Consider the following 27316-nt stretch of genomic DNA (forward strand, 5'->3'; position numbering starts at 1 on the left):
ACTGGGGAGACAAAGGCGACCGGGCGTGGCGCTAGCCACCCACCTCCTCGTGCGCCGCGCCGGCAATTCATAGGTGCGAGCTGACAGCCCTTGCCCCCAACATCCTGCCGAAGGCTATACCGGGGATCTTTGTCTTGTGTAGGCGATTGCTGTGCTGACGTCACTCCGCCCTATAAGCGCGCGTGCACGCGCCGAGCTCTCTCATTCACATGCGCGACGGCTCCGTGACGGTGACATCCACGTGGGGAATTCAGGTGAGGTCCAGGTGGGCGATCCAGCCCCCCCCCCCCAATACCCCACCCCTCCCTACCTCCCTCCTCTAATCCCCCCCCCCTCCCCCCAATTCCACCCCCCCTCCCCATCTCCATCCATTTGACCCGCTTGTAATTTCAGCCATATATTGTGTTACTGCCGAATTGTGTGATTGAGATAACATTCACATTTCGCCGGAATTTTGGTTTGGTTTGTATCAGAATTGTTTCCAAAAATATGATGCATTTTTTGTGTCTTGAAACCTTCAATTGCGTGTGAAATGATAACCTCGATGTATCAAAATTGTAGAGGAATTGTGTTTGGAATGTACCATAGTTCGTGTTGTAAATTAACGTGCATTGGAATCGAAATCCGAAATTATATTAAAACTAAATCGGAAATATTTCACGCGATTTTCGTCCGAGAAACAATTCTAATTTGCATTGCGATTCGATCCCAATTGTGCCGGAATTTGAATCCGCGGGTTTAATCGTAATTGAATTCGGACGTCATTAAAACGTAATCCATGTAGTCATTTGAATCCGGATTGCATTGGAGTTGACGTCTGGACCATTAGAATGGAATCCGGAAAGTGTTTTACTCAATAGGCGTGTATCCCCATCGCTGGGCGTGACGCTGAAAGAGCGACCATGGGTGGTGATGGTGCGTGGTGGTGATGTGTGGTGGTGTTGTGGGGTTGTGTGGTGCGTGGTGGTGATGTGTGGTGGTGTGGTGGTGATGGGGGGTAGTAATGTGTGGTGGTGTGATGATGTAGAGTGAAGTGGGGTGATGATGTGGTGATGATGTGTGGTGATGTGTGGTGATGATGAGTGATGATGTTGGTGATGATGTGTGGTAATGTATGGTGATGATGTGTGGTGATGATGTTTGGTGGTGATGTGTGGTTGTTGTGGTGGTGTGATGGTTATGTGTGACGATGGTTCTGGATGGTGATGTCTCGTCTCGTCGTAAGTTCCGGTGATGTCTGTGTTTGCATAGCGACGATGTATCTGTCGTGGTTGAACGGGGGGTGGGTTCGATATTCCCGTCTCGCTATAAGGAATGTTATTTTCGGAATGGAACGCGGAACGGGGATGGGACCGATACTAATCGGCTCGTGTGCAGCTGCTCGGCATATTGTTCCATCAGCGAGAGATGGCGATGGCATGCAGAGAGGGCCTTCATCCATCAGTGGATTGTTCACGGCTTATGCTGTTCCAGGGGGTGTCCAAATAGGAGTGTCTCTGTGAGAGTCTGCTCTGTCTGCATGAAAGCTGCTACCTCCGTGAGACGCTGGTGTCCTCTGTGTGTCTGTGATAGTTCGTGTCTCTGTGAGATTCTGTGTCTCTGTGACAGTCCGTGTCTTTGTGAGATTCTGTGTTATATGTGGTAGTCTGTGTCTCTGTGACAGTCCGTGTCTCTGTGTGAGATTCTGTGTTCTCTGTCACTGTCCGTGTCTCTGTGAGATTCTGTGTTATCTGTGACAGTCTGTGTCTGTGTGACAGTCTGTGTCTCTGTGAGATTCTGTGTTATCTGTCACTGTCCGTTTTTCTGTGAGATTCTGTGTTATCTGTGACAATCTGTGTCTGTGTGACAATCCGTGTCTCTGTGTGAGATTCTGTGTTCTCTGTGACAGTCTGTGTCTCTGTGACAGTCCGTGTCTCTGTGTGACAGTCTGTGTCTCTGTGGCAGTCCGTGTCTCTGTTACGTCCGCTCTCACTAGGCGGCGCTGACGCCTGAGTAAACGGGTGTCGCCGTGACTGAGCAACCGCACTCGCTGCTGTTGCCGGGGTAGCAGCAGCAGCAGCAATATCTTCGGTAAAAAGCTGAACTATGTCGATAGGAAGGTTGTGGTGTCGATGTGAGGGGAGTGATATGAATGTGATGAGAGTGGGTTGTCGATGTGATGAGAGTCATGTCGATGTGAGGCTGTCATTGCGAGCGCTGTCGCTCTATGGGCCCTGAATGCTGAAATGCGCTTTGCCTCTTAATGCGCTGGGGGGTGGGGCAGGTTGCTGGGGGGGGGGGTAGGGGGGGGACGGGGGTGGGGGGAGATGGGGGGCAAGTAGATGGGGGGGGGGTAGGGGGGGAACGGGGGTGGGGGGAACTGGGGGGCAAGTAGAGAGGGGGGAGGGAATGGGGGTCGGTAATGCACAGAGGTTGGAGGGGGTATTAGATGGGGGGGGGGGTTCTGTTGCCAAGGAGACCGTCGTTCACTCTACACCCTCCCCCCAATTAACCTGTAAACACCCCCCCCACCACCACCCCCCACATCAATCAGGGAGCCTTGGGAGGCGCTGTTAGCGAGCGCCTATTAAGGCCGGCGACGCCAGCCCCAAATGACCTCAACGTCTTCTCTGTTTGTCGGTCGGCTCTGAGCCGGTGCGGGGGGTGGGGGTGTTCTCTTTCTCTCTCTCTCTTTCTGACGAGGCTAAGGACATCCCCTCCAAATGGTTGTAGCGTGAACGGGAGAGCGCAAAATATTCACCTCGAATGCCCCCCACACACACCTTGCCCGTCCGCTCCGAGTTCGTCGGATCTCGGAAGCTAAGCAGGCAAAAATGAATCCTGGTTAGTAACGGATTTGGTTGGGAGACAGTCACCATGAGATGACAGTGCTGCAATGGATTATTAAATCTACCTCGTGTGCTTGAGCAACTTGCCTTGCTCGCAGTGTGGGGTTTCTCCGGTGTCCTCCCGAATGAAGCCAAACACTCAAATTGACCAAACAATTGGAATTGCCAAAATGTATCAATGGAGCAGCACCCTGCAAAATAGCAGCGATGCTTTGGTGAATAAATAAATGACATCATTTTTTTTCATTCTTGGCCGTGCCCATTCAGTTGTATGGATGATTGTGGTTACGTAAAGCTGACATATTTAAACACAAGCAAAGAAAATAATCAAACGGTGGAGTCTAGACAATGTGAACAGCATGCGAGTGGGAGAGACATCCCGTGGTGCGGGGGTGAAGGAGGCGATGGAATGGAGGAGCGAGGTTGGGTGAGGTCACAGGAGACGAAGCTCATTATTGATGAGGAAGCCACCCAAAGGAAGCCATGGCAGTGGATGATATGAGGACACGTGCGAACATCATCGTTATCGCTACAATACATACAGTCATCTAAATCGGTATCGTCCTCAGATGGTGTCCATTCCACATGCATATGATGAGACCAGTTCACTCAAAAGGTCTTTAAGCGGCTTCCTATTCCAACGAGCCAACTGGACTTGCCCCAACAGTCTGTTTCAGGCTATAATAACGGGGGATCTTTGTATTTGTGCATGTGTGAGTGAGGGGTTATGTATGGGGGTTGGGTGTGAGGGTGCATCTGTGGGGAGAGGAAGAGTGCTGTTTGGAGGATGCTGCTGGTGGGGCTTGCGAGGGTTGGGGTGTGTGTGGGGAAGTTCGGCGGAAAGATGGATTAACGTGTGCAATGTGTTCATTGGTGTGTTACTTCGTGTGCAGGAGTGTGTGACTGTGTTAGGCACAGACAAACATCCCCCGTGTAACCTGAACAGACTGTCGGGGCAAGTGCTGTTAGCGAGGAGCACATATGAAGGCTGGAACGGCACACGAGGGAGTGGGTGGAAAGCACCACGCCCGGCCGCCTTTGTCTCCCCAGTGGCGATGTTTACACATCGTCACTGGGGCTGAGTCGACCTAGGGGAGGCCCACGACCAATTATCAGATAATCGTCACTGGTGTTGGCCGAGAGCGGGAAATAAAACTCGTTTCGCAGCGCGCTAAACGATTTCACCTGAATTCGATTTCTGATCACAGCCAACATCGGTGGAAATGATCTGAACCAGTCCTAGGTCGACTCAGCCTTAAATGAAGGCGACCGGGCGCCTAGCAGATCCTCATCGCTGCTCGCGAACAGCACTTGCCCCAACAATCCATGTAGGCGATGTGGCTGGCTGAGTGTGTGGCTGTGAGAGTGGGGAGCGGTAGTGTCGTGGTTCAAACCGGCGGCCCGAGTTCGATTCCCGCTCACGGCCAATACCAGTGACAAATATTTGAACCAGATCCTGGGCCTCCCATAGGTCGACTCAGCCTCAAATGAGTACCTGGTGCCAATCGTGTAAACATGGTCTCCATCGCTGCTCGCGAACAGCACTTGCCCCAAAAGACTGTTAAGGCTACACGGAGGATCTTTGTCTTCGACGGTAGGCTATATGGAGGATCTTTATCTTCGTTAGTGTGCGAGCCGTCTGCCGTATTGGTCTCCTAGCAACGTCCATCACCAAAAAAAAATGAACTGCATCAACGCTTCTTGTTGTTGTCACCCTGCCATAGGTCGACGCTGCCCAAAGTGAGCACCTTATTTGGTGCTGCGTTTAGCACCGGGGAGATAAGGAGGTCAGGCACGGGGCTTGTTGACAACACGAATAGAGGTGTCCGTCAGTTTATGGTGTGTACGTGGTGAGAGGATGTGTGGTGAATTTATGTTCGTGGTAATTACGGGGTGTGTTAACTCCCTCGCCTGGTATACAGGAGAGGTTGTGGGTTCGATCCCGACCCTGACGCCTGCTGCTGAATATTTGGAGTTTGCGTCTCTCTCTCATCATCATCACGGTGGCTAAGAGATGTTAACTCCCTCGCCTGGTATACAGGAGGTCGTGGGTTCGATCCCGACCCTGACGCCTGCTGCTGAATCTTTGGAGTTTGCGTGTCTCTCTCTCATCATCATCACGGTGGCTAAGAGATGTTGACTACCTCGCCTGGTATACAGGAGGTCGTGGGTTCGATCCCGACCCTGACGCCTGCTGCTGAATATTTGGAGTTTGCGTCTCTCTCTCATCATCATCACGGTGGCTAAGAGATGTTAACTCCCTCGCCTGGTATACAGGAGGTCGTGGGTTCGATCCCGACTCTGACGCCTGCTGCTGTATATTTGGAGTCTGCGTCTCTCTCTCATCATCATGGTGGCTAAGAGATGTTAACTCCCTCGTCTGGTGTGCAGGAGGTCGTGGGTTCGATCCCGACTCTGACGTCTGCTGCTGAATATTTGGAGTCTGCGTCTCTCTCTCATCATCATGGTGGCTAAGAGATGTTAACTCCCTCGTCTGGTGTACAGGAGGTCGTGGGTTCGATCCCGACTCTGACGTCTGCTGCTGTATATTTGGAGTCTGCGTCTCTCTCTCATCATCATGGTGGCTAAGAGATGTTAACTCCCTCGTCTGGTGTGCAGGAGGTCGTGGGTTCGATCCCGACCCTGACGTCTGCTGCTGAATATTTGGAGTTTGCGTGTTCTCCCCTTCGGGGTTTCTCTTGACATTTAGAAACATGCGTTTAGATTTGTCAGCTATAACATTTCCACGTCATAAGCCACTTCGTTGAGCTATTATTTCTGGCCAGTTCGCTTCTGAAAAAAAAATCTATATAGCTCAGTGGACCTTACCTGGTAAAATAGAAATCGTCTATGTGTCCGTGGTCTGGAGTGTCCGCGGTTAGGAGTGTGGTGAGGTGTGTTTCGTGGTGAGTGGTGTGTTCGTGGTGAGGAGTGTGTGGTGAGGAGTGTGTGGTGAGGAGTGTGTGGTGAGTGGTGTTCGTGGTGAGTAGTGTATGCTGAGGTGTATCCCTGGTGAAGTGTGTCCGTGGTTCGGAGTGTCCATGGTTATGAGTGTGTGGAAAAGGGGTTTTCGTGGTGAGGAGTGTGTGGTGAGGAGTGTGTGGTGAGTGGTGTTTGTGGTGAGGTTCATTCGTCGCGTGGTGATGCGAACGTGGGAGCCCAAACCCCTTTCACACCACGGGTGGGGGCGGGTCCCCAGGGACAATGAACACAACACAACGTTTGGATGTTCACAATGGCCAGCTCCTCGCCTGTGATTGGCTGCTTGGCACCGTGTGGGCGGTGCCTGTGGACGATGACCTCAACGCGTGCAAGTCGAGGCGGCGTGCCGCATTCCAACAAGTCCATGAGACCCACCCCCCACGATCCAGCCTCACTTGACGAATTCAGACTTAATGGGAAATAAAACATCCTTAGAATCAGAATATATTTTTTTATATGCTGGAGGAATCCGATGAGCTATAAAGCCTTTTATTGTTTTACTAATGTTCAGTGGTTTCACAGATACTAATGTATCTAAGGAACAATTTGTTTCGCTGGAATCAAAATGATGAAAAAGAATAGGTTTTATCCTATCCGGCAATGATACAGGAGGTTATAAGATGTTAAAACACCAAATAGACACCTATTGTAAGGCATCGAGTCTGCATTAACCACACACGCTGGTTGTAAAACATGCTAACAAAAACCTGCTTTAATAATATATGCATTGTCTTTTAAACTGATTGGCCTACACTGATTGGCCTAATATATGGTGTTTGAACATCTTAACAGATTCTTGGGGCAAGTGCTGTTAGCGAGCACCTATGAAGGCAGGCACAGCACACGAGGGGGTGGGTGGCCAACACTACGCCCGGCCTCCTTTGTCTCACCAGTGGCGATGTTTACACATTGCACCACGTTCTCATTTGAGGCTGAGACAACCTTGGGGAGACCCATGACCTGTTCATATAATCGTTATTGGTGTTGGCCGTGAGTGGGAATCAAATTTTAGTGTCGTCGGGTTCGCAGCGCAGAGCAATAACTGCTGCGCTACCACTCGCCTACTGATAAATTACACATGTACGCACATTCCAATCTAAAGTATACACATCACACACATGTACACCATACAACATACACGTCATCGGCAGCAGCTTTGGTCTGCTTCATAATGGCCTCTTCAAGCGTCCATTTCTCACAATCCAGCGGTGCAACAATAACACCTGCACACGACTTGAATTCATTGCTCAATCTCTTTCAGTGAACTACCTTTCGGATGCGTTGCATGTTTCTGAAACATGTATCATTGTTTAAACACATACGCACACTATGCTCTCACATTAGACACGCATACAGCGGTGGTGCTGGCCCAATGGGGCCCCAAGTGGAAATATATTTTTGGGGTTCCTCTTTGAATCGTTTTAAATCCTTGGGGGAATGACAGACAGGATATAGACCGGAGACAGAGTTTGAGAAAGAACATAGATGCACTGCCATGAGAAAAGATAGCTGCAGACAATAAATATATGAATGAGAGAACGCTTGCCTCTTTATGCCAATCCGCGAATTAAAGATGTGAATTCGAGCTGATATTTGGCTTGGGTTGCGCACACCATCCACAATCCCTTAGGGCCCGCATAACTTGATGCTCTGCAGAGGCATTTGTGATTCAGTGGTCATACATTACAACCCACAACTCATCTGTAGTCAAGAGACACCCATGCCGTGGGTTCATTGCAGCGCTGTCTGGTTCCGATGCTGACCAAAACAAAAAAACAAATAGTTATACAGGGTGGTCCAGATGTCCTATGACCGGCATTTAATTTTCTTTTTTAAGGTTTATTTAAAATATACATTAATATGCAAAGGAAAAAAAGGTTTTACGAGTCAATCAGGGGAGGGGGTCACAAGACATATGAACCACCCTGTATAATAAAGTACAGTATAGTACTGTGGTGAATTATTGCTGCTAAAATTGTGCACTCCCAGAGAGCCATGGGGCCACTGATGGGTTGTGTAAGAAATGCCTCTTTATTGGTTTATATGGAGAGGTAACGATAGAGGCGCTATTGTCTTATCGATTTCAACTGACACAGGCGTATATCAATGAGGTTATTACATTTTTATATCGGGGCAAAATTACGATTTTCACCAATACTACATGGAGGCATCGGATCAACCTTCTCCAAACCGAATATTTTGCCGTATATATAAAAAAAAACTATGGGTTTTAGTACATCAGCCTTTCCAGACCAATATTATTAACAAGCCCCATTTGTTTAGGAAACAAATACTCTGGACAGGTTTTGGCCATCTGGGTGTCAGCAACAGGGTCGTGTTTTGATAAACAATAACGCGTGTGCACTGACATATGTTATTGAAAAGTATATTATTGCGTGACTTTTTAATTAGGAGCTAAATGCCAATTTCGAAGTCTATTGGGCATGACGAGTGAATGTTTGTGTAAGTTTTTTTTTATTTTAAACTCTTCAACCATTGAAGGAATGCAGTGGTTTATTAATATTATGCATAGTTTGTGTTGCATTGGCACACTCGTACTGCCGTGGATTCTTGAATCTTATCCCTATGAAGGAGCAATTCATCCCTTGTGAGAGTCTCTGTGTATCTCTATGGGTTTTACTATACTATACGGGCAATAGTGGGTTGCATGCTCACAATCGAAACGACCATGGCCTATCTTTAGTCCTGTACTTTGAAAAGTATGCCCCGTTGAATGCAAACCGCCAAATGTCACTTGCTAATAATAACAACAATACATAGGCTGAATTAACAACAAAACAACTTTTAAAATGTACTATATATGGCATCGAGAGGCGGAATGGGAGTTAAGCTTAGAGTCGTATTTCTTTAATCTTTCTACCCGTGATGCTCAAGGGAAACGTGGTGCATCATCATCATCATCACCACCACGACTCGTTCCACCAGATTGTTGTCGTCTCGTCCACCCCTGTGGACTTGGGGGTGACACACAACACTCACCCACACTATGCTAGCACTGCTCAGCATCCATGGCTGACGTTTTTTTCGTTAAAGTCACGTAGGAGAAAATAAATAATAAAAGTTAAAATAATAGAAATAATAATAGAAATATTATTTATTTTTTCCTACGTGACTTTACCGAAAAAACCTAAGCGTATGAATCATTGCAGCCACGAAAGCTTCAAATCTAGAATTAATGGCTGACGGTGTTCCAGTGACCTTCACCCATTGAGGGCTCAACAACCACCACCACTGCTGGTGTTCAACCATCACCCACAGCAGGTCATAACGCTTCCCATGCCCTTCCGTCTCCACTTGGGAATTGTCTCCCACCATCATCAACGTCTCTTTCTCCCCTCCATCTCCAAGCTTGTAACAACAACCACAACAACAACAGCCACAACAACAACAACCATCTTGCTCAACAGAAACGTGTTCGCACTCATTTTTTTTTACTCTTTACGCCTGCTTCGGAGCTGTGCTCCGCAACTAAGAATAACAACGAGTCGGTAAACAACAACAACAAAAACACCAACGACTTTGCTCGAGTTGTGAGAATCTCGCCGATCACCTCGTGATCCACCAACCTCTTCCTGCCTCCATCTCTCTCTCCCCTCCATTAACGCGCGCAAGGTCCACGACGTTCTAATTGTGAATATCGATAACACCCCCTTTGCCTCGTGTTATACGCGGTTTTGTTGATGTCGATGTTGTTGTTAACGGTGCGCTATTGAACAAGCGATTAATAATATATATACGGGTAAAAGTAGCAGTTATAATCAACGTTCGGTGGATTCAGTTATCGTGATTTTATTAATGTATTCCATCGCGCGCTTTACAACGTGGTTTAATTGGACCAAAGCTTAAGAAAAGAAAACAAAGCCCCCATCGGTTTGTAAAGTGTAAATAGGCGTAATAATGTGTGCAATTAAAACAAATTAGATTAAAAACTTCATAGTTCTGTGGCCCACACACGTGGGCCTGACTCCAGGCCAGGCGCTTAATCTCTCGCTATTTTTAATACTTTATACACTCGGGGTTTTAAAATAAATATAACACGCTTCAACCAGCCGTACTATTCAATATTAATGATGCTATTCGTGTTGTTGTTTTGTCGCTTTGATGTATGCCAACACGCGTTCGTTTGTCGGTGGTGTTGCAAGGTACAAGAGCAGCAACGATCTGCGTATTAACTCAACGACGTAGCCTCATCAAGTTGCATAAATTACAATCATTTAACCCCGACACTACTATACTGCACTAAATATAGATGTACATAAGAGTACAATTGTGTGTGTGTGGTTTTTTTAATGTACACGAATGCATTATGCATGTGCCCCGGTGTTCATTATTATTGCAAGCGAGATGCTGCTTCTGTGTTACTGTACACACACTGATGTATTGCCACAATGTTTCTAGTTTTATATTAGTGTATAGTTGTTCATACCGTGTCAACCCACACGGTTTAAACCCCGTATTCTTGTACAGGGAACTCGAGATTTCAGGTCCATCCGGCTGTACAGCCGTTTCGACGATACGGGACTTTGTGGGATGAACTTTAAGATTTATAAGGGCCACGGGGTGACCCAATAAGGTCTGAATTGGTCTGTAATAAGACAGCTACTTTGGTGTTTGGTACATGCAGCAGGATGTTTAAAAATGCAGCCGTGTGTATCTATAATGCGAGGTTTGAACGGGGGAAGAAACTCGCAGGGATTGGGGAGATGATGGGGCCTAGACGTGACTGCAATTATACCGATTTAAACAATATTTACCCCCCTATATCATTCACTGCGTCCTAAAATACATTCATACCAGAACACAGAAATGAAGATTTAATGACATTTTCGCCTGAGGAGTGAGCAGCTAATTACATTTTGGAAGAGAAACGTATGAGATATATATTTTTAATCCATACCATTGATTTGTTGACAGTCTTAATCGCATACGCGTTACTTATTCCAACAAAAACGTGAATGTAATTGGTTTTAATGCAAAGTGTTTAGCCCACGTCACTTTAATATACAGAGTTTATACACTACCCTGCAGTACACAGTACTGTGTGTATGTAGATTTCATAGACCTGGTTCCATTTCAATTACACCACCCCAGTGTATCACAAGTCAATTTACAAACATCTACCCCACTACATTCAGCTATGCTGGGAATTATCGCATTTAATAATACATTCCCCTCCTGGCTACAGATAACTGATATTGGTGCTTGGGTACGCTAATGGTCTTGGCTGTGAAATGTAGCCGAATGGTCTTTCTACCTTACACTCAAATGACCTTGCCCATGTCCTTTACCATAATAACCCCGTTTGTGCGATTTAACAATGACCCTGCCCGTTTCCTCTAAACTAATAAGCAACGACCTTGTCTGATGACCCTTCTCGGCTGTTTACAATAATTACCGTCTGTACCGCTACCCTAATGACCATTTCTCTGCCCTTTGACCATGGTGACTATGCCTTTTATTTTAATGATTGTCGATGGACCCTACCCAATTTTTCACTGAATATTTTCCTTGTCGCTGGTAGACTTAGGAAGAACCATGATCCCTCAGCACCCATCCCAGATCAGACCTATACTTGCAGCTGTTGTGGCAGGATCTGCTTGTCCGCATAGGCCTCTTCAGCCACCAGCGTGCCTGCAGAAGACTTGGATGTCCTTCCTAGATCTTCGTTCGCGAAGCCAAGCCATGATGATGGTAGACTGGAGTAGGTTAAGATGTGCCGAAAAGTGACAGCCATAGAGAGAGAGAGGTATTCTGGATAAGAGGTACTGGGTTTGGAATATTGACTTCACCCAGACAGACCTGGCTAAAATAAGTCTCACCTTTGCCCATTCTGTTCCCCCTACCTGTGTGCGTGCGTGCAGACTGACACGTGGAGACTGCTGGGGAGGGGGCTCTGGTTTGTGTCGATTCATTTTTTAGGGGGTGCGCACCGCGCTTACTGATCGGGCAGCATGGGGGGCGCTGCGCCTATGGATGACGAGCCCCAGCTGGTTCCACCGCCAGACGGCGGCTGGGGATGGGTGGTGCTGTTCGGCTGCTTCGTCATCACGGGCTTCTCGTATGCCTTCCCCAAGGCCATCAGCGTCTTCTTCAAGGAGCTGATCAACGAGTTTGACGTGGGCTACAGCGACACGGCGTGGCTCTCCTCCATCCTGCTCGCCATGCTCTACGGCTCAGGTGAGGCCGCTAGCAGCTGGAGTTACCAAAATGAGTAAAGCATATAGATATAAGTTTAAATATAGTATAATTCTGGGAGGCTCAAACAGGACACATCGTGAGCATGGCAGCCCCTCCTTGCTGACCCGCCCATGCTGGACATCTGTGAAAAAAGAGCTTCATAGCTCATCGGATTCCTCCGGTCGAACAAATATATTCTGATTCCGTCAACCCCACCTACTTTTACTTTGCTAACTCGATAATGAGACTTGCCCACACGGCAAGTGATCTCGCCCTTTGACGCTGGCCCACTCTCTTGACAATAGAGACCCTGCCTCCTTTGCCAACCATGCACCATTGCTCAGTTAGAACCATCCTTTGCCCATATATGTTGATGATGCAGCCAGAATATTTTTACCAGGAAGGACAGCATCCTTATTTCACAATAGCTTAGGGACACCAGGATGGCTTTTAAAGTGATCATTTTTTGGTGGTGCCAGGACATTTGTGTTGGGTTGGGAAGTTTTTCCTTACTGAGGGCCAAATAGGACTCTCAAATACCTCTTGTGGGCCACACATTAACAATCACCTTTGCTTTGTTCAATAATAGCTTGAAACATTATTATGGTTCACCTTTATTTGTGGCCGAATGTGTTAAATCAGCGATAGGTTCCCCACCCTTGGTACATTTGGATGAGAAGGAAATGCAGGTGTTATACTTATAGGTGTACTTATGCATACATTAATTAAGCTCATGATACATGCATCAAATCAAGTTGGCAAGAATCAATGTTTTCTCGATTCGTATATGGAGTAAATAATGGGTTAATGTGACCCCTTACAGCCACTGCAGGCTGCTACATACACCAGTGTCTATAATAATTATGGTATTGAATCACGACTGAATCACGAAAATTTAATTTGCCGAGCGGGTGAATTGTGCAACATGTAGTTTACATAGATTTGTTTTGCATTGCTGTGTATGGGTGGGAAGGTTGGGAAATGGACATAAGTTATAATAAAGTTGAGTCGTCTGCGTTCAGGCGTTACCAAAGACTACTTTGGGTGTCTTATAAAGGCAAAATAACAAATGAATGGATGTTGGAAAAAACCAGGTGTAAAATCAAACACGTGAAAGACTGCAATGAGACACATGTTTTGCATTCACCGATACACACGTGGCTTATGAGTCTTGGTGAAAGTGAAACCTATCCAGGGTGTCTGCTGCCGGTGCAGTCATACTTCTCAGCACCTTCGGTGCAGCTTGAGCCACGTTGGCAGGCAACGAGGAAGGGCCCGATTTAATAATCCTGAACGATCCGTTTAACGCACTCACAGATTCGCCCAATGTTTTCATCACCAGTTGACACACCGTCTCGGCTGCAGAAGGGGCAGGAGATTTGAGATGTGTTGTTTGATAAATTACCAGTCCTGTGCTGCCTCAGGGCAGCTGTCACTGTAGCTGGAGAACCCTCCCCCTGCACTCTCTTGTGTGGGTGCTGCACTCTGTTTAGCAAAACACTAATCGGGGGATATTGCCATAACATAACGCTGGCTCCACACCCTCTGAGGGTCTTATTTGTTTAATCCCCCACTGTACTGTGATGGGCCGTGATGTCACTGATTTGAGGTTGGCCATGTGTTGTGATGGGTAGTGATGGGGTTGCATGTGATGGGTGGTGATGGGGTTGTGGTGTAATTGGGCCATGTGGTGATGGGCAGGGGTATAGCGACGCGATGCATCGGTTAATAGTGGTTCTGCTGCTCACAATACATGTTTCGAATTGCAAGTGTAAGATTCAGTGTAATTCGAGTCATATACTGTATGTTACACGTACTGTCATGCGTTTACACCTCCAGCCATTATAGGCTGATACATTCACCGCAGTGTAAAATAAAGATAACAACCTGAATTAAACTTTGACACTGAATTGTAACAATTCAATTATTCACGGAAGACGAATTGTTACACCTGCAGTGATGGGGTATGTGGTAGTGGGCTGTATTGCGATGGGATTATGCTGCCATGGGATGAGTTGATGGTTCGATTCCTGCTACATGCGTTGCAGAGCAAGATATTGTGGCTATGAAAAGTCGCGTTGTAGTAATCCCTACGCTATCCTGGTCACTTGTTTACCACATGTTACTATATTGCAGCCATTAATGCTTACATTGCTCCACCCCTCCATTCTCGCGACTAAATCTGATTGGCAGCAGTATTGTGTTGTTTTTTTTTAAAGAGCAGTGGTGTTTTTCACTTGATGGCTTGGTAATTTCTGTGGTGGTGTTACAGCCAAAGTGCCCCTTATTTGCTGGAACAGTAAACACCTTGTGATATCATTATCCTCAAAATTAGGTCACCGTGTATTAACAATAACAATGCCCTTTGTTAATCCAGGAAAGCCTCACCGGGTCGTGAGACACCTTTTCAGGAGGATCTTGCATGCTAATTACTATTTTTGTTTTACCAGGTAAGGCCCACTGAGCTATATAGCTCTTTGTCAGGAGCTACCTGGCCACAAATGATAGCTCAACGAAGTGGCTTAACATGTGGAAATTTAAAGCAGCCACAAATACTCTAAATGCATGTTTCTAAATGTGGAGGGAAAGAGACACGCAAACTCGAAATATACAGGCGTCAGGGTCGGGATCGAACCCATGCCCTCCTCTATACCAGGCGAGGTAGTTAACATCTCCTCACCGTGGCTCAGCCATAACCCTAAATGTAGAAATTACCAGTCAATATATTGTGAATAAATAATATACAGTAATATGCTTTTATTAATACATTTACAGGACTGTCACAAAAGATACAATGAATCTCAAAGGGTCCTCACTTGGTTATACAAGGGCCAGTGAGTAGAAACATAACACCAGGTACTGGAAGTGCCTGCTTACATGAACTCACATTTGTCTTTGTGGGAAGCAGTAATGTCGAGGTTAGTGCATTGCACTCCGAACCTGGTCATTTGACTTAAATTCCTGCTCACAGCCAACATCGTTTCTCAATATCTGAACCATTCCGAGGCCTCCTCTAGGTCGACTCAGCCTTAAATGAGTACCCAGTGTGGTGTATAAATTTATCCACTGCGGAGATAAAGGCGAACGGTATGGCTAGCACCACACCACCTCATGTGCCATGTTGACCTTCATAGGTATCTGCCCCCACAGTTTATTAAGGCTATATTATTGTTCTCTATGTGCGTGTACGCGCTTGCATGCGTGCACGTCCATCCGAGTATTCATGCGTGTACGTACAGTGTGTGCATGCATACATGTATTTGTGCGCGTGTGTAGGTCCTCCATAGTGTTCATGCATGCAATACATGTGTGGGCATGTCTGTGTGTGTGTGGGAGTGGTAGTGTATCAGTTAGCGTGCTGCGCTGCAAATCTGGTGACTCGAGTTCAGTTCTCGCTCATGGTCGACACCAGTGACAATTATCTGAACTGGTCCTGGGCCTCTCCTAGGTCGACTCAAACGAGTACCTGGTGTGGTGTGTAGACATCGCCACTGGAGAGACAAATACGGCCGGGCGTGGTGCTGGCCACCCACCCCTACGTGTCCCGTGCCGGCCTTCATAGGCGCTCGCTAACAGCACTTGCCCCAACAGTCTGTTAAAGGCTATATGGGGGATCTTTGTCTTTTTGTGCAGGTCCTCTGTGCAGCATCCTCGTGAACCGCTTTGGCTGCCGGCCCGTGATGCTGGGCGGGGGTCTGCTTGCTTCATTGGGGATGATCCTTGCCTCCTTCTGCACCAACATCATCATGCTCTATCTCACGGCGGGAGTCATCACAGGTATGTGCAGTGAAGATACTGGGCCACTTTGGAACCAGGCCGCTGGGTCACATGGCCACAAGAATATAAGACTACTGGCCCGCTAGGCCAACAGGTCATTGGGCCACAGAGCGTACAGGTCTCTAGACCAGTAGGATACCAGGCCTTTAGGTCACAGTATCACTGGGTCTCTGATCCACAAGGCCAGTAGAAAAGGTATTAAAGTTTGGGAATGACTCAACACATCTATTACTTGCATTCATAAGTATATTGTTGACATGAACAATTCATATTCCTTGCCCACACTCCTCCACAAGGCATGGGGCTGGCGCTCAACTTTCAGCCGTCGCTCATCATGCTGGGGCGCTACTTCAACAAGCGGCGCCCGTTGGCTAACGGACTGGCAGCAGCCGGCAGCCCCGTGTTCCTGACCACGCTGTCGCCGCTGGGACAGATGCTTGTTAAGTCGTACGGCTGGAGGGGCGGCTTCCTTATCCTGGGGGGGCTCCTGCTGAACTGCTGTGCATGCGGCGCCGTAATGCGCCCGCTTGTGCCCCCGAAGGAGGACGCCGGCAGTGGCGGAAGTGCCAACGCCGGCGAGAGCAAGCGGCGTAACGGCAGCAGGGACGCCGGCGCTGCGGAACAAGAGCTCACCGAGATGTTGCCCTCGAAGCAGAACGGCGGCTTTGTGGCCGTGCCTCTGGACGACAATGGCTCCCAGGTCGCTGAGAGCCCATCGCCAGGCACCACCCCCCATCGGGAGACACCGGTGTCCCCAAAGAAGAAGCCGAAGAAGAAGCTGCTGGACTTCAGCGTCTTCAAGAACAAGGGCTTCGTCATCTACGCGGTGGCTGCGTCCATTATGGTGATCGGGCTGTTTGTGCCACCCGTCTTCATCGTGAGCTACGCCAAGGACATGGGCGTAGAGGACACCAAAGCGGCCTTCCTCCTGTCCATCATCGGCATCATCGACATCTTTGCACGGCCGCTGTGCGGCATATTAGCTGGCGTCGAGCGTGTACGCCCATACATCACCTACCTCTTCTGCTTTGCGATGCTCTTCAATGGGTTCTCGGACCTCATGGGGTCACTCGGAAACACGTACGGCGGCCTCGCCACATTCTGTGTCTTCTTCGGGATTTCATACGGGATGGTGGGTGCGCTGCAATTCGAGGTCCTCATGGCCATCGTGGGCTCCCACGTCTTCTCGAGCGCCATCGGCCTCGTGCTGCTGTGCGAGGCCTGCGCCGTGCTGGTCGGGCCGCCCAGTGCAGGTGCCTGTCCTCCTCACTTGTTCGCCCACATGCTTGCCCATATACTCACTCATTTGCACACATGCTCGCCCACATGACTGCCTGGTTTGATGCCTCGGTGGCAGAACACTTCTTTATTTGTTTCTGCGACTGACCTAAAAATGTCCAGGCCCTTACATCCATAGACCTTGCTTGAAATGTACACGTAAGAATACATTGGGTATAATTGTGCTGTTGTCTGGTTGAGTTGCCTACAATTAGTGGGGGGGCTGGGTGCTTTAACATTTTTCACGTTTGCCACTGAGCCGGCTTGCCTGGAGTCTGTGATTTAATTCGTGCAACAACTGCTGCCCAGTTGAAGACCTTGTGACATAATTGCACGCAACAACCTTAATGGTATTTCAGATAAAATACAAATTGGGAAAATTATTTTCAAATAAATAATAATACCCTCACTCAGTTAAATCAAGGACATTTTAATATGTAGCATTACCAAGACTTGATGTGTGAATGAGCTTAAACATTAATTTGTCTAAAATTACACTGCCCATAGAAACGTGCATTTAGATTATTTGACTGCTATACATTTCCACATGATAAGCCACATCGTTAAGTTATCATTTGTGACCAGGCTGCTTCTGAAAAATAGCTACATAGCTCACTGGGCCTTACCTTGTCAAATAAAAATGGTAGTAAAACAAGTTTGTTAAATTAAACGTCATCTCATGACTCTGCCCTCTGACCCCTACGCCCCAGGCCGCCTGGTGGATGCCACCAAGAACTACAAGCTGACACTGTACATGGCGGGCACGCTCGTCACCATCTCCGGCATAGTCATGGGCGTTGCCAACTTCTTCTGCCTACCCAAGGTGCAAGCTTGTCCACACGCGGCTCCCCCTCTGGAGCCCGGCAAGGAAGAGGGGCAGCCGCTGACGGTGGTAACCAGCACCGAGCCAGATCCCGATGCCGTGCACAATAGCCGGGGTCCCACGGAGCCCGACGTGGAGGCAAATGAAGTGCATGCAGCCCCGGACAAGGCCAAGCCGCCGTCGCCCGAGGAGAAGAAAGTGGATGCTGCACCAGCATCTGCGCACATAGAGGAGGAGGAGGCGGTGGCGGCAGCGGTGGCTTCAACCGCGGCGGCAACGGCGGCTGATGAAGTGGTAGCAAAGGCAGAGTCGAAAGTGGAGGCAGAGCCGAAAGTGGAGGCAGAGCCGAAAGTGGAGGCAGAGCCGAAGCCAGAGTCGACGGGAGAGGCGGCAGAGGCACCGTCGAGCAAGGAGCCAGATCCGGCTCCAGGCACGACTCGTGCCGACGTGGAGAGAGAAAGCGAGGTCTCTCCGCAGGCAGAGGCTGCCAGCGGCAACGACGACAACAAAGCGGCCACCGAGGAACTGAAGACAAACGACCCTACGAGCGGTGGAGAATCCGCCAACGTGGAGACGGAGCAGCACGCCTGAAGGACTGGCCACCGCCTCACACTGCCTCCAATTGGCGGGGTGGCACGTCCAGCGTCAACTCTCGTTTTGTTTTTAAAACATTTTTTCCCGTTGCAGGTCTTAGCATCGTGTGTTCCTGTAGGGCATTTACCGTGATTATTTGAGTTGCGTTTCTAGGCCTAGGCTTATTCACGTCTAAAACGTGAAGTATGTGCGTGCACCGCACGCGTGCCACCGTCGCGATAATCGTGATGGATAGTAGCTGTCTAATGCCGGACTTCTCAGCTGTATTTGTGACCGGAAGCAAGTGTCTTTGCTGTACAGTGCATTTCCTTTGGTTTCCATCCGCAATTTGGAATCTGTTCAATTACCTCGAGATTTAGAATTGAGGCTGCCATTGTAGATTAGGAGCAGACGCTTGATTAGCTGCTTTCATCAACGTCATTAGATTTTTTCGGTCCAATTAATCTCGTCAGTTTTATTGAACGACTCTTGATTATTGGTGAGGTCACTGGGAATCTCTTAGCGGTGCAGCTACATGTTGTACTTGGCGCAGATGTTGCTTCCGTATTGTGCAGTGGGAAATGTTATTGCAGCGACTGCAACAACGAGTTTTGTGGCGTTGAGGCCTTGTTCCAGGAGCATGCACACAAGCTCTCCGTTACCCTCGGCGTGCTGATGTCCATCAAGCCACTCGGCGAGAACCTCTGATTTCCTGGGTTCGAATCCAGCACCCATCCACGATTTAACAAAGTTTGCGTGCAGAAAGTTTGTTGACGATTGCCCAAAAAATATATATTTTCACTTAATTTGGCCTCGCAACATCGGATTAATTCTGAGATATTACTAAATATATCAGAGAACGAGTAGTGAATTACTCTTCATACAGCGCTGGTAGGAGAGGTTTTTGAGACTTTAAAGGAGACTGGCATTTCCGTGGTCTCACCACTGTGAAGGATTGTTTACTGGCAAAGGCAACCCTCCACCATCTGTGAGGAGTCACCAAAGTTGGATTTTTCTGTGTGTAAGAAACTCCACTCTAATGGCACAACTTGAATGCAGTTGTTCGTAATGATAAAAGGATGATTTGAAAACGTCACGTGAGGCTGCGGAGCAGCCCATTGGGCGAGTGGTGTAGCAAGGCCTCAAGCCTCAAGAGGAATAATTTGGGGTTTTGTACAACCAAGGCGTGCGACCCCCATCCGTGGGGAATTTACCAGTTCTCCACTTTGCTAATACTCATGCGTGTGAGGTAAACATCAGCATAAGGTGAACTGGAAAAAAACAACTACTGTTCATCGATGTTTGTAGCAATAGCAGCACCACCTTGAGACGTGGTGTTAATTTTATCGTGCATATTTTGTCGCGCTCTGAGACTAACATTGCTACAAAAAATATATATACTAAAAATATATATATAAAGCCTTCTTGGTCATTGTTGCCACGATCCAACGAGACAGCCGCCCTCCCCCACCACGACGAGCCACCCCCTTCTGGTTCGGGTTGGTTTTTAGTAACCGGACTGCCTCCAGCTACCTCCGTTCCCATGAATTTAATTTGTAAGTAGCGCTTTGCTGAGTTCAGATGAGTGTCTGACCTCACCCTCTCCCTGACCGTTTTGTTTCACGACAGTTGAAACCACCACTGAGAGAGCGGCGAGGGGGAATGTAACATTTTGAACATTTCGATGTAAAGCTTTCGTAACTGCAGGGATTCATATTCTTGGTTCTTTCGGTAAAGTTACGTATAAGGGAAATAATAAAATGATAAAAATATAAAACAATAAAAATTCTCACGACGTTTCGATTTCAATACAAGCAATCATCATCAGGTGTGAAATCCACAGCAAGAATTTTCTTTCCAAATTTTCATGCTGTGGATTTCACACCTGATGATGATTGCTTGTGTTGCAGTCGAAACGTCGTGAGAATTTTTATTGTTTAATATTTTCATTATTTTATTATTTATCTTCTACGTGACTTTACCGAAAGAACCAAGAATATTTGAACATTGTTTATAACTGCATTGTTTATGAAAACAAACCCATTGTTAAAACAAACCCCACTTATCTAAACTTCCTCACTAAACATTTGCCCCCCCCTCCCTCCACTGACCTCGCCTACATTCCAGGCCAGGAACGGTAAACCTTACCCCGGTCAGTTCCTAGGCCTCGAGGGGGTCAGGGGAATGGCGGGGGAAGGAAGGCGCCATGAGGGGTCGCTCGTGGAGGTGAAGGGGAGAGAGCCGGGTCCTGGGGTAGCTCTATATCATCAAAGCGTGGGCGTAGAGCTGTGATGGGTTTGGGTGAGCGTTGATTAAACCATAATTCTCACCCATCTGTGGTGACGATGGCCATTATCGCTAATATTCAGCAGTGTCGAGCATATTGATAAGCTGCGAGTTAACTTGTGTGGTCAGATATTTGGTGTTTGGACAGGGTTGGTGGTTCACCCAGACCAACATGTATGTGATACACCCATTGATATGCGATTATATTCGACCACTAGCCAGGACTTGGCAGTACTGCAAGTACTTTGGTGTAACAGATATATTTTGTATGCGTTCTCTTATCGTGTCCTTGGGTTTTCTCCGGAAGGTCTTCTTTTGAGCCCAGTCGTGAAAATGTGCTTAAAAATGAAGTGGTCGACACAACTTCATGCAGGAGCCTCCTTAAAATACTCCTTGAGCCTCAGGCTGTCACGGATATAAAAAAAAGACGAATTATCTTACAGCCTTAGACCTTTACTACCAACCTCACAGCACAGCAAGCATCAAATAATATATTAAATTACTAATGTATTATATTATATACCAGCAGAAGGAATAACTAGATTAAGTATTAGAAATATAATATTTTTGTTTGTTTTTATTTCCACCTGGGACCAAATTTGAATTGGGTGGGGTTTAGTCTCTCTGGCCGAATGGGGGTTCATCTGGCCAGCGGAGACTTCTCCACCAGCGAGCAACAGGTGCCGACCGAGAGCACCAAGCTGCTCTTGCATCTAGAAGTGTGTTTCCCCTTCACCGCTTCCTCCCTTGTCATTAAAGGGGCATTCCCGAGTATTTGCGCGGCTCAGATTTGTAGCCTGGGCGTGATGGCACAAGCTCGTGATCCAGAACTTTGGGCAGGGTTTGTGGATCATGCAGATTTGCACTTCCCCGAGCTGCGAGGGAGCCCAAGAGATTCAAGTATAGCAGTGGATTATTGAATCCCCAAGTGATTGGAGGTTTGAGTATTATTACCCCCTTCGTGTGGGATTTGTGTTTTTTCTGGGTATTTCAATTTCCTTTAAGCCCCTAAAGGAATAAACCAAACCTTCCAATGCACGGTTGCGCCTGAATAAAGTAGTTTAGGCTCCGTAAGGATTTCCAATATAAATTAGAATAAAAAGAGTCGAACCAAGTAATCACTTGGGATCTTGTAGCTATTACTTAAAACGGCTTACGTGAGCGTTCCCCTTAGATTGCCTTTGAAAGACAAAGGTTTTGGGAAAATAATCTACTGTCTTCACAATTTATGGAAGTGGCTTTAGGCTGCATTGTAGAGTGGCAGCAGCCTTAATTGAATACCTTTAGTGATCATATTTCGAGAATCCTTCAACGGACCACGTTGGTTTTATTGATTTAATTAAATTTATTTAATTTGCTTTCATGCAATTACTGTCATTCCAGCCTTTGCTTTCCCCCCCTTGTGTGCGACCCACAAACTCCTGCAACCGACTCCCCTGTTGTGCGGCAACGGAAACACACTTCCAGGCGCAAGCTGCAGCTCAAGTGTTGCGAGCTGTATAGACTCTTCTTATATTACAGTATACTTATTTTTCAGCAAAGAAAACCACAAAAGCAGAAAACACTGGTATTTCAGTCTTCACAGCCCCATGGGGCTTCATCCATGTGACCCGTTAGCCAGCTTGGCTGAAGACAAAAACCCAGAAAACAAACGCCTCTTATCCTCGAGATATCTGATACACACATGTGGGCTGTGCTTCCTGGGCTATATCCAACGCGAGTTTTGAAGCTTTGTTAATTCACATTTTTTTAAAAAGTTGCTAGGGTAGTATGCTCACGTGTCATCTCAGTTTTTTAAAGAAATCGCTTTGTATCCAGGTTTCAGTTGCTGTGATTAGACGCTTTCATCAATTTCAAACAGTGTTGTAAATCGTTGTGTACTGTTTAGTGTCGCTGCACCACCTGCATCACGAGCACTCGATGTGAAAGTCACCATAAAGGTCGTTTAATCAGTTAACAGCACCCCACACTCACGCGGAAACAGTCCGGGACACAGCCCAGGTGTGTAGCTACTAGTGAAGATCTGATTGTGTTTTTTTTCTCGGGTTGTCTTTAATCCCTCTGTTTAATCCTGGAGCTTGGCCCCAGGTAGATGTTAACTCGTGCCCCGAGTGTGTGGGTGAGGGTTAGTGTGGTGAATATGGGTTAGGTGTGTGGAGCGGCGGTGGGGGAACGGGGGGTGTTGTGTTTCAACATGTCGTCACAGTGTGTTGTGTTTCACCACTGAATGTGCTCCTCGCGTGAACACGACACAGAAGGACGGGGGGGGGGACGCAGAGATTGGGGAGGGGGAAATGGTTGGGAAGGATGGAAGAGGGAGATGGAGAGAGAGAGAGGCGGAGATGGAGAGGCAGAGAGAGAGGCGGTGGAGGAGGAAAACGTCGAGAGCGACCGACGAACTTGGAGATAATGGAAGAGAGAGTGGAACAGGCAGAGCGAGAGGCGAGTAGAAGTGAAGGTCAACGGCGTGCGTGCATGAAAGGTGTGATAGAAGAGTGAATGCGAGATAGAATAAATACAAAACATTGGAGGTGGACAAAGGGAGGACGAGAGAAATGGAAACGTAAAAAAAAATGAGGTGAGAGAGGGAGAAGTGGAGACTACGGATGGAGAGAGATAGGTGAGGAGGAATGGGTATCGATAGAGACGAAGGTCGTCTCGAGTTACAGGGTGTCCGTGAGGCACTGTTTCTCCAAACCCGTGGATACGTTTTTCGAGAACAGAGAAGATGAATGTATTTATTTATCCATTGTGAGATTAGTGGACAGCAGAATAAGCTCGAATTGTTTGCCAATGTGGGGCCGGGGGAAGGGAAGCGAGCAAAACAGGGGTCCGAGTGTTTGGATCGTGATGTTATCTTTAAAAATAATTTCTCAATGTAATCGTTATTTTTTTAACGTGTTGTTGTTTCGTGCCACTGACTGAATAAACTGGTTGTGTTGAACGTGCATATATGAGATCTCTTGACGACAGCGACGGGAGGTCCAGAAGTAGCCATCGGGTTCCTGGAGGTTAAATCCTTGTCTGGAGGTACGGCGGTTGCGAGAGATGTTGACTACCTCGCCTGGTACACAGGCGTTCGTGGGTTCGATCCCGACCCTGACGCCTGTATATTTGGAGTTTGCATGGCTCTCTTTCCCCGCGGTCGCGTGGATTCTTCTCCGGATCCTCTGGGTTTTTTCCCTCCACATTTAGAATCAGACATGTAATTTAGAGTATTTGGTCGTTATATATTTCAATGTGATAAGCAAATTCGTTGTGCTATCTGTGGGCAGATCGTTTTTGAAAAAGAGCTAAATAGCTCAGTGGGCCTTACCTGCTAAAATAAACATTTTAGTTTTAAATATTGTCTGGAGCTTAGGTTCATTCAGTTATTTTAATTTGGTCATGTGGGAGCCCACTGACACATTCCATTGAAAGTTGCATTGACACAAACGAGAACCAGTATCGCGTATCTCGAAATGAGCAACTGCACATTGAGGGATCACCTTTTATACACTATGTGGCAATGAATGCTATGAACAGCGCACAATGAATATGTATGGGGCACAATTATATCATCCAGTCCACATAGAACTTGTAGTCAACGTTACGCAAGGAAAACTGCAGTTATTTGGGTGTATCAATAGATGCAGAAAACTATCCAAACCTTAGATGCAGAATGTCGCATCCTAACGGGCTTAAACTAAAACCAGCCGATCAGTGAGATTGAGGGCCGAGCAAGGTGGATGGAGATCACAACCAGAGCTGGCCCAACACGTTGCCCCAACCACCTCGTCTTGAGACCGGTGATGATAGATGAATTGAAGGAACGGTGACAAAACCTGAACCATGAGGGTTATCTTTTGTTGAAGGAATAGATTTCTCCAATGGAGATGACATGATCTTGGAATACTGCCCATTGCTTCACAAGAGCTGTGAGAAAGAACTGTAGTCCCCCTTTTGTTGCTAAATTCAAACGTAAAAAACTCCCCAGAAATTCTAGATTTGAAGCTTTCATGACTGCAAGGATTCATATTCTTAGGTTTTTTCGGTAAAGTCACGTAGATAAAAAATTAAAATTAATAAAAGTAAAATAAAAATAAAATAAAAATCACGACGTTTCGGAGGCAACACAAGCTTCCGTCTTCAGGTGGAACCGTCAGCACGATAGCTGCATCAAGATACAGCTATTAATTTTATTTTTTTACCGACGTGACTTTACCGAAAAAACCTAAGAATATGAATCCCCAGAAATTGTTTTATTCCACGTGGCCACCCTTTGTCGGCTGCCCAGTCGGATCCACGGAAACAAAAACAGGTTTTCACCGAGGTAGCGTGGAAATATGGACACGGCGCTGGGAGGACGGGAAGTGTCGCTGCTGAGATGCAGGTTCCCCGCTTTGAGTGAACAATGAAAGATATTTGCGCTCGACGGCGTGGGACCCAGGTTGACCCCAACGGTCAGTGCGGTCACCACACACGCACACACGCAGTTTGCACGAAGCTGCGACTTTGGAGTCTTTGATTCTTTGGCCCCAACCTCAACCGCCCGGGTCCATCTTCATCGAGCGAGAATGATCGGAGCCGCATCATCGGTGCTGATATCACGAACGTGATATCGCGAACGGGTTTTTTTTTTTTTTGCCGAGAGAGCTGCACTGCTTTGTGTGTTTTTAGTTTGCTGTCCTTCCCCTGCACCTCCGATTAGCACGGTTGGCTACGTACGGTGTAAAAGAAGTTCAGCGTACGTGGTTTTAGTTAGCGTTGCGATGTAATCGTAACGAATAAAAGAAAACACGCCACGTCATTCTGTTAACTTTAACGATCATCAGAAATGCACGCTGGCACGTCCACTGCACTCCCACACGGACGACATGGGCGACGCCGGCCGTTTTGCTCCATCGAGTGGCTCAATCGGCAAAATACAATCAAGAGTGAGATATAAATGACTGATACTTCGGGCACTGGCTCTTCTTCAGAGGAGAGAGAGGGGGCAGAGAGAGGAACTGACTTGTAGTTGGAAGTCACACTTTAACACTGAGGCCCGTGGGGAAACTTGGAAATGTTTTTAAAGTTGCCAAATTAATAGTTTAGAATCGAGCAGTCCATCTATACACAATGAGCATCCATCAAATAACCTCGTCAAGAATATGAGCATCAGACCGATTCACGGTTCCCTCAGTTTCCTTACAATCCCTGTGATGTGGTTTCAACTCCTGCCCACACTGCACACACTGCACACACTGCATGCACCTCGGTGGATATTCGTATCTAGGAGCTCGGCCAGGAGTCGGCAACCTGCGGCTCTTGAAGGACTGATCCTTGAAGGACTGATCCTTGAAGGACTGATCCTTGAAGGACTGATCCTTGAAGGACTGATCCTTGAAGGACTGATCCGTGACGTCATTTATTAAAGACCACCACCGTCTCGTAGTTCACCACACAGTGCATTCCCGCTCTTGGAACCTTGAGTTTTTCTTTCTCGATTTCGAAAAAAAAAATAGCCCTTGTTATTTTGGTTACCAGACCCACGAGCTAGTATGTGTCTACCCCAGGTCCACTCTGCCTAAAGAGAGTAAGCCAACGGTGGAATGTCCACCGTTGGTGCAATGTCCACCGTTGGCTTAGGGCTGGCTACCCCATGGCTCGTGTGAGCTGGGGGACGACTCTGTGAGACGAAGTTGTGCCTCGAGTTGTCAATCTTCTCTGTGGTCATCGCAAACTCGCTGAAACCACAGCGTGCCACGCCGCCAGTTTGCTTCCTGCTGATAAAAAGGACTCGGCTCCAGTGACGGGGTAGGAACTCGGGGGGTCGGGGCAGGGGCAGGAACTGGGGGTGAGATAAGAAGTCAAGCGGGGACATGCACCGAAATTAGACGTGATCGATCCACTGCTGGACGAAGGCCTCCCCAAGTCGTTCGCATCTCACTCAGCCCTGTGATGTAACAGGTTCAGCTTATCAGAATCTTTGTTTAGACTGGAGGAATCCGATGAGCTATGAAGCACTTTTTCGGACATGTCCAGATGTCCGGTGTTGTCAGTCTATCATTGTCTAGAGACTCGATCAGAGATGATTTCATTGATGACGATTGCAACAATGAATATATTTATAATACATTTTTTATGATTGTGTTGATGGTGATGCAATGGCTAGACCAGACTGGCTACACTGTACACACACAGCACAATCATCCTGAAATAGACCAATTATATCGCAATGCTGCGTTGGCAGTGGTGCACAAAATATAATTAACAAAACAAGTCATCTGTTTTTCGTCAAAAACATTGTGCCCCTTAAAGTAAACATGAAATAGGCAGCTTTTCGGGCAATTAGGCTTCTTCACAGCACTTCAGAGGAAATTCAAGTGCTGAACTTGTTTCTACGTCGAGGTGCCGCCATACCCTAGCTCGCCGGGAGAGGGGCAGAATGTTGACTACCTCGCCCGGTATACAGGAGGACGTGGGTTCGATCCCGAACCCTGGCACCTGCTGTATATTTAGAGTATGTGTGTTCTATACTCTTAGTTTTTTCGATAAAGTCAAGTAAGAAAAAAATTACATTAAAATTAATAAAAATAAAATAAAAAAT

At 47.3% G+C, this 27316-nt stretch overlaps 1 protein-coding gene across 4 annotated transcripts; it reads left to right on the forward strand.

Moving 5' to 3' along the window:
* Positions 1-123: 123 nt before the first annotated feature.
* LOC144719049 (monocarboxylate transporter 4-like) lies at positions 124-23689 on the forward strand. 4 transcript variants are annotated; one of them, XM_078594802.1, is made up of 5 exons: positions 124-254; positions 11693-12008; positions 15642-15785; positions 16082-17038; positions 17774-23689. In XM_078594802.1, the coding sequence occupies exons 2-5, from the start codon at positions 11783-11785 to the stop codon at positions 18475-18477; spliced, it is 2031 nt and encodes a 676-aa protein (XP_078450928.1). In that variant the 5' UTR covers positions 124-254; positions 11693-11782; the 3' UTR covers positions 18478-23689. The 4 variants fall into 4 exon arrangements, with proteins under 4 accessions (XP_078450928.1, XP_078450929.1, XP_078450931.1 ...); XM_078594803.1 differs by lacking the exon at positions 124-254 and adding an exon at positions 9112-9319; XM_078594805.1 differs by lacking the exon at positions 124-254 and adding an exon at positions 9346-9443.
* The last annotated feature ends 3627 nt before the right edge of the window (positions 23690-27316 follow it).

Source organism: Lampetra planeri, chromosome 5 (genome assembly GCF_965212315.1).
Source record: "Lampetra planeri chromosome 5, kcLamPlan1.2.h2, whole genome shotgun sequence".
NCBI classification, from domain to species: domain Eukaryota; kingdom Metazoa; phylum Chordata; class Hyperoartia; order Petromyzontiformes; family Petromyzontidae; genus Lampetra; species Lampetra planeri.

Excerpts from the sequence above, each read along its gene's own strand:
- LOC144719049 (XM_078594802.1), top strand. The coding sequence starts at position 11,783 with ATGGGGGGCGCTGCGCCTATGGATGACGAGCCCCAGCTGGTTCCACCG. Across the intron at positions 12,009-15,641 it reads CGCCATGCTCTACGGCTCAG|GTCCTCTGTGCAGCATCCTC; the intron begins GTGAGGCCGCTA and ends CTTTTTGTGCAG. Across the intron at positions 15,786-16,081 it reads CACGGCGGGAGTCATCACAG|GCATGGGGCTGGCGCTCAAC; the intron begins GTATGTGCAGTG and ends CTCCTCCACAAG.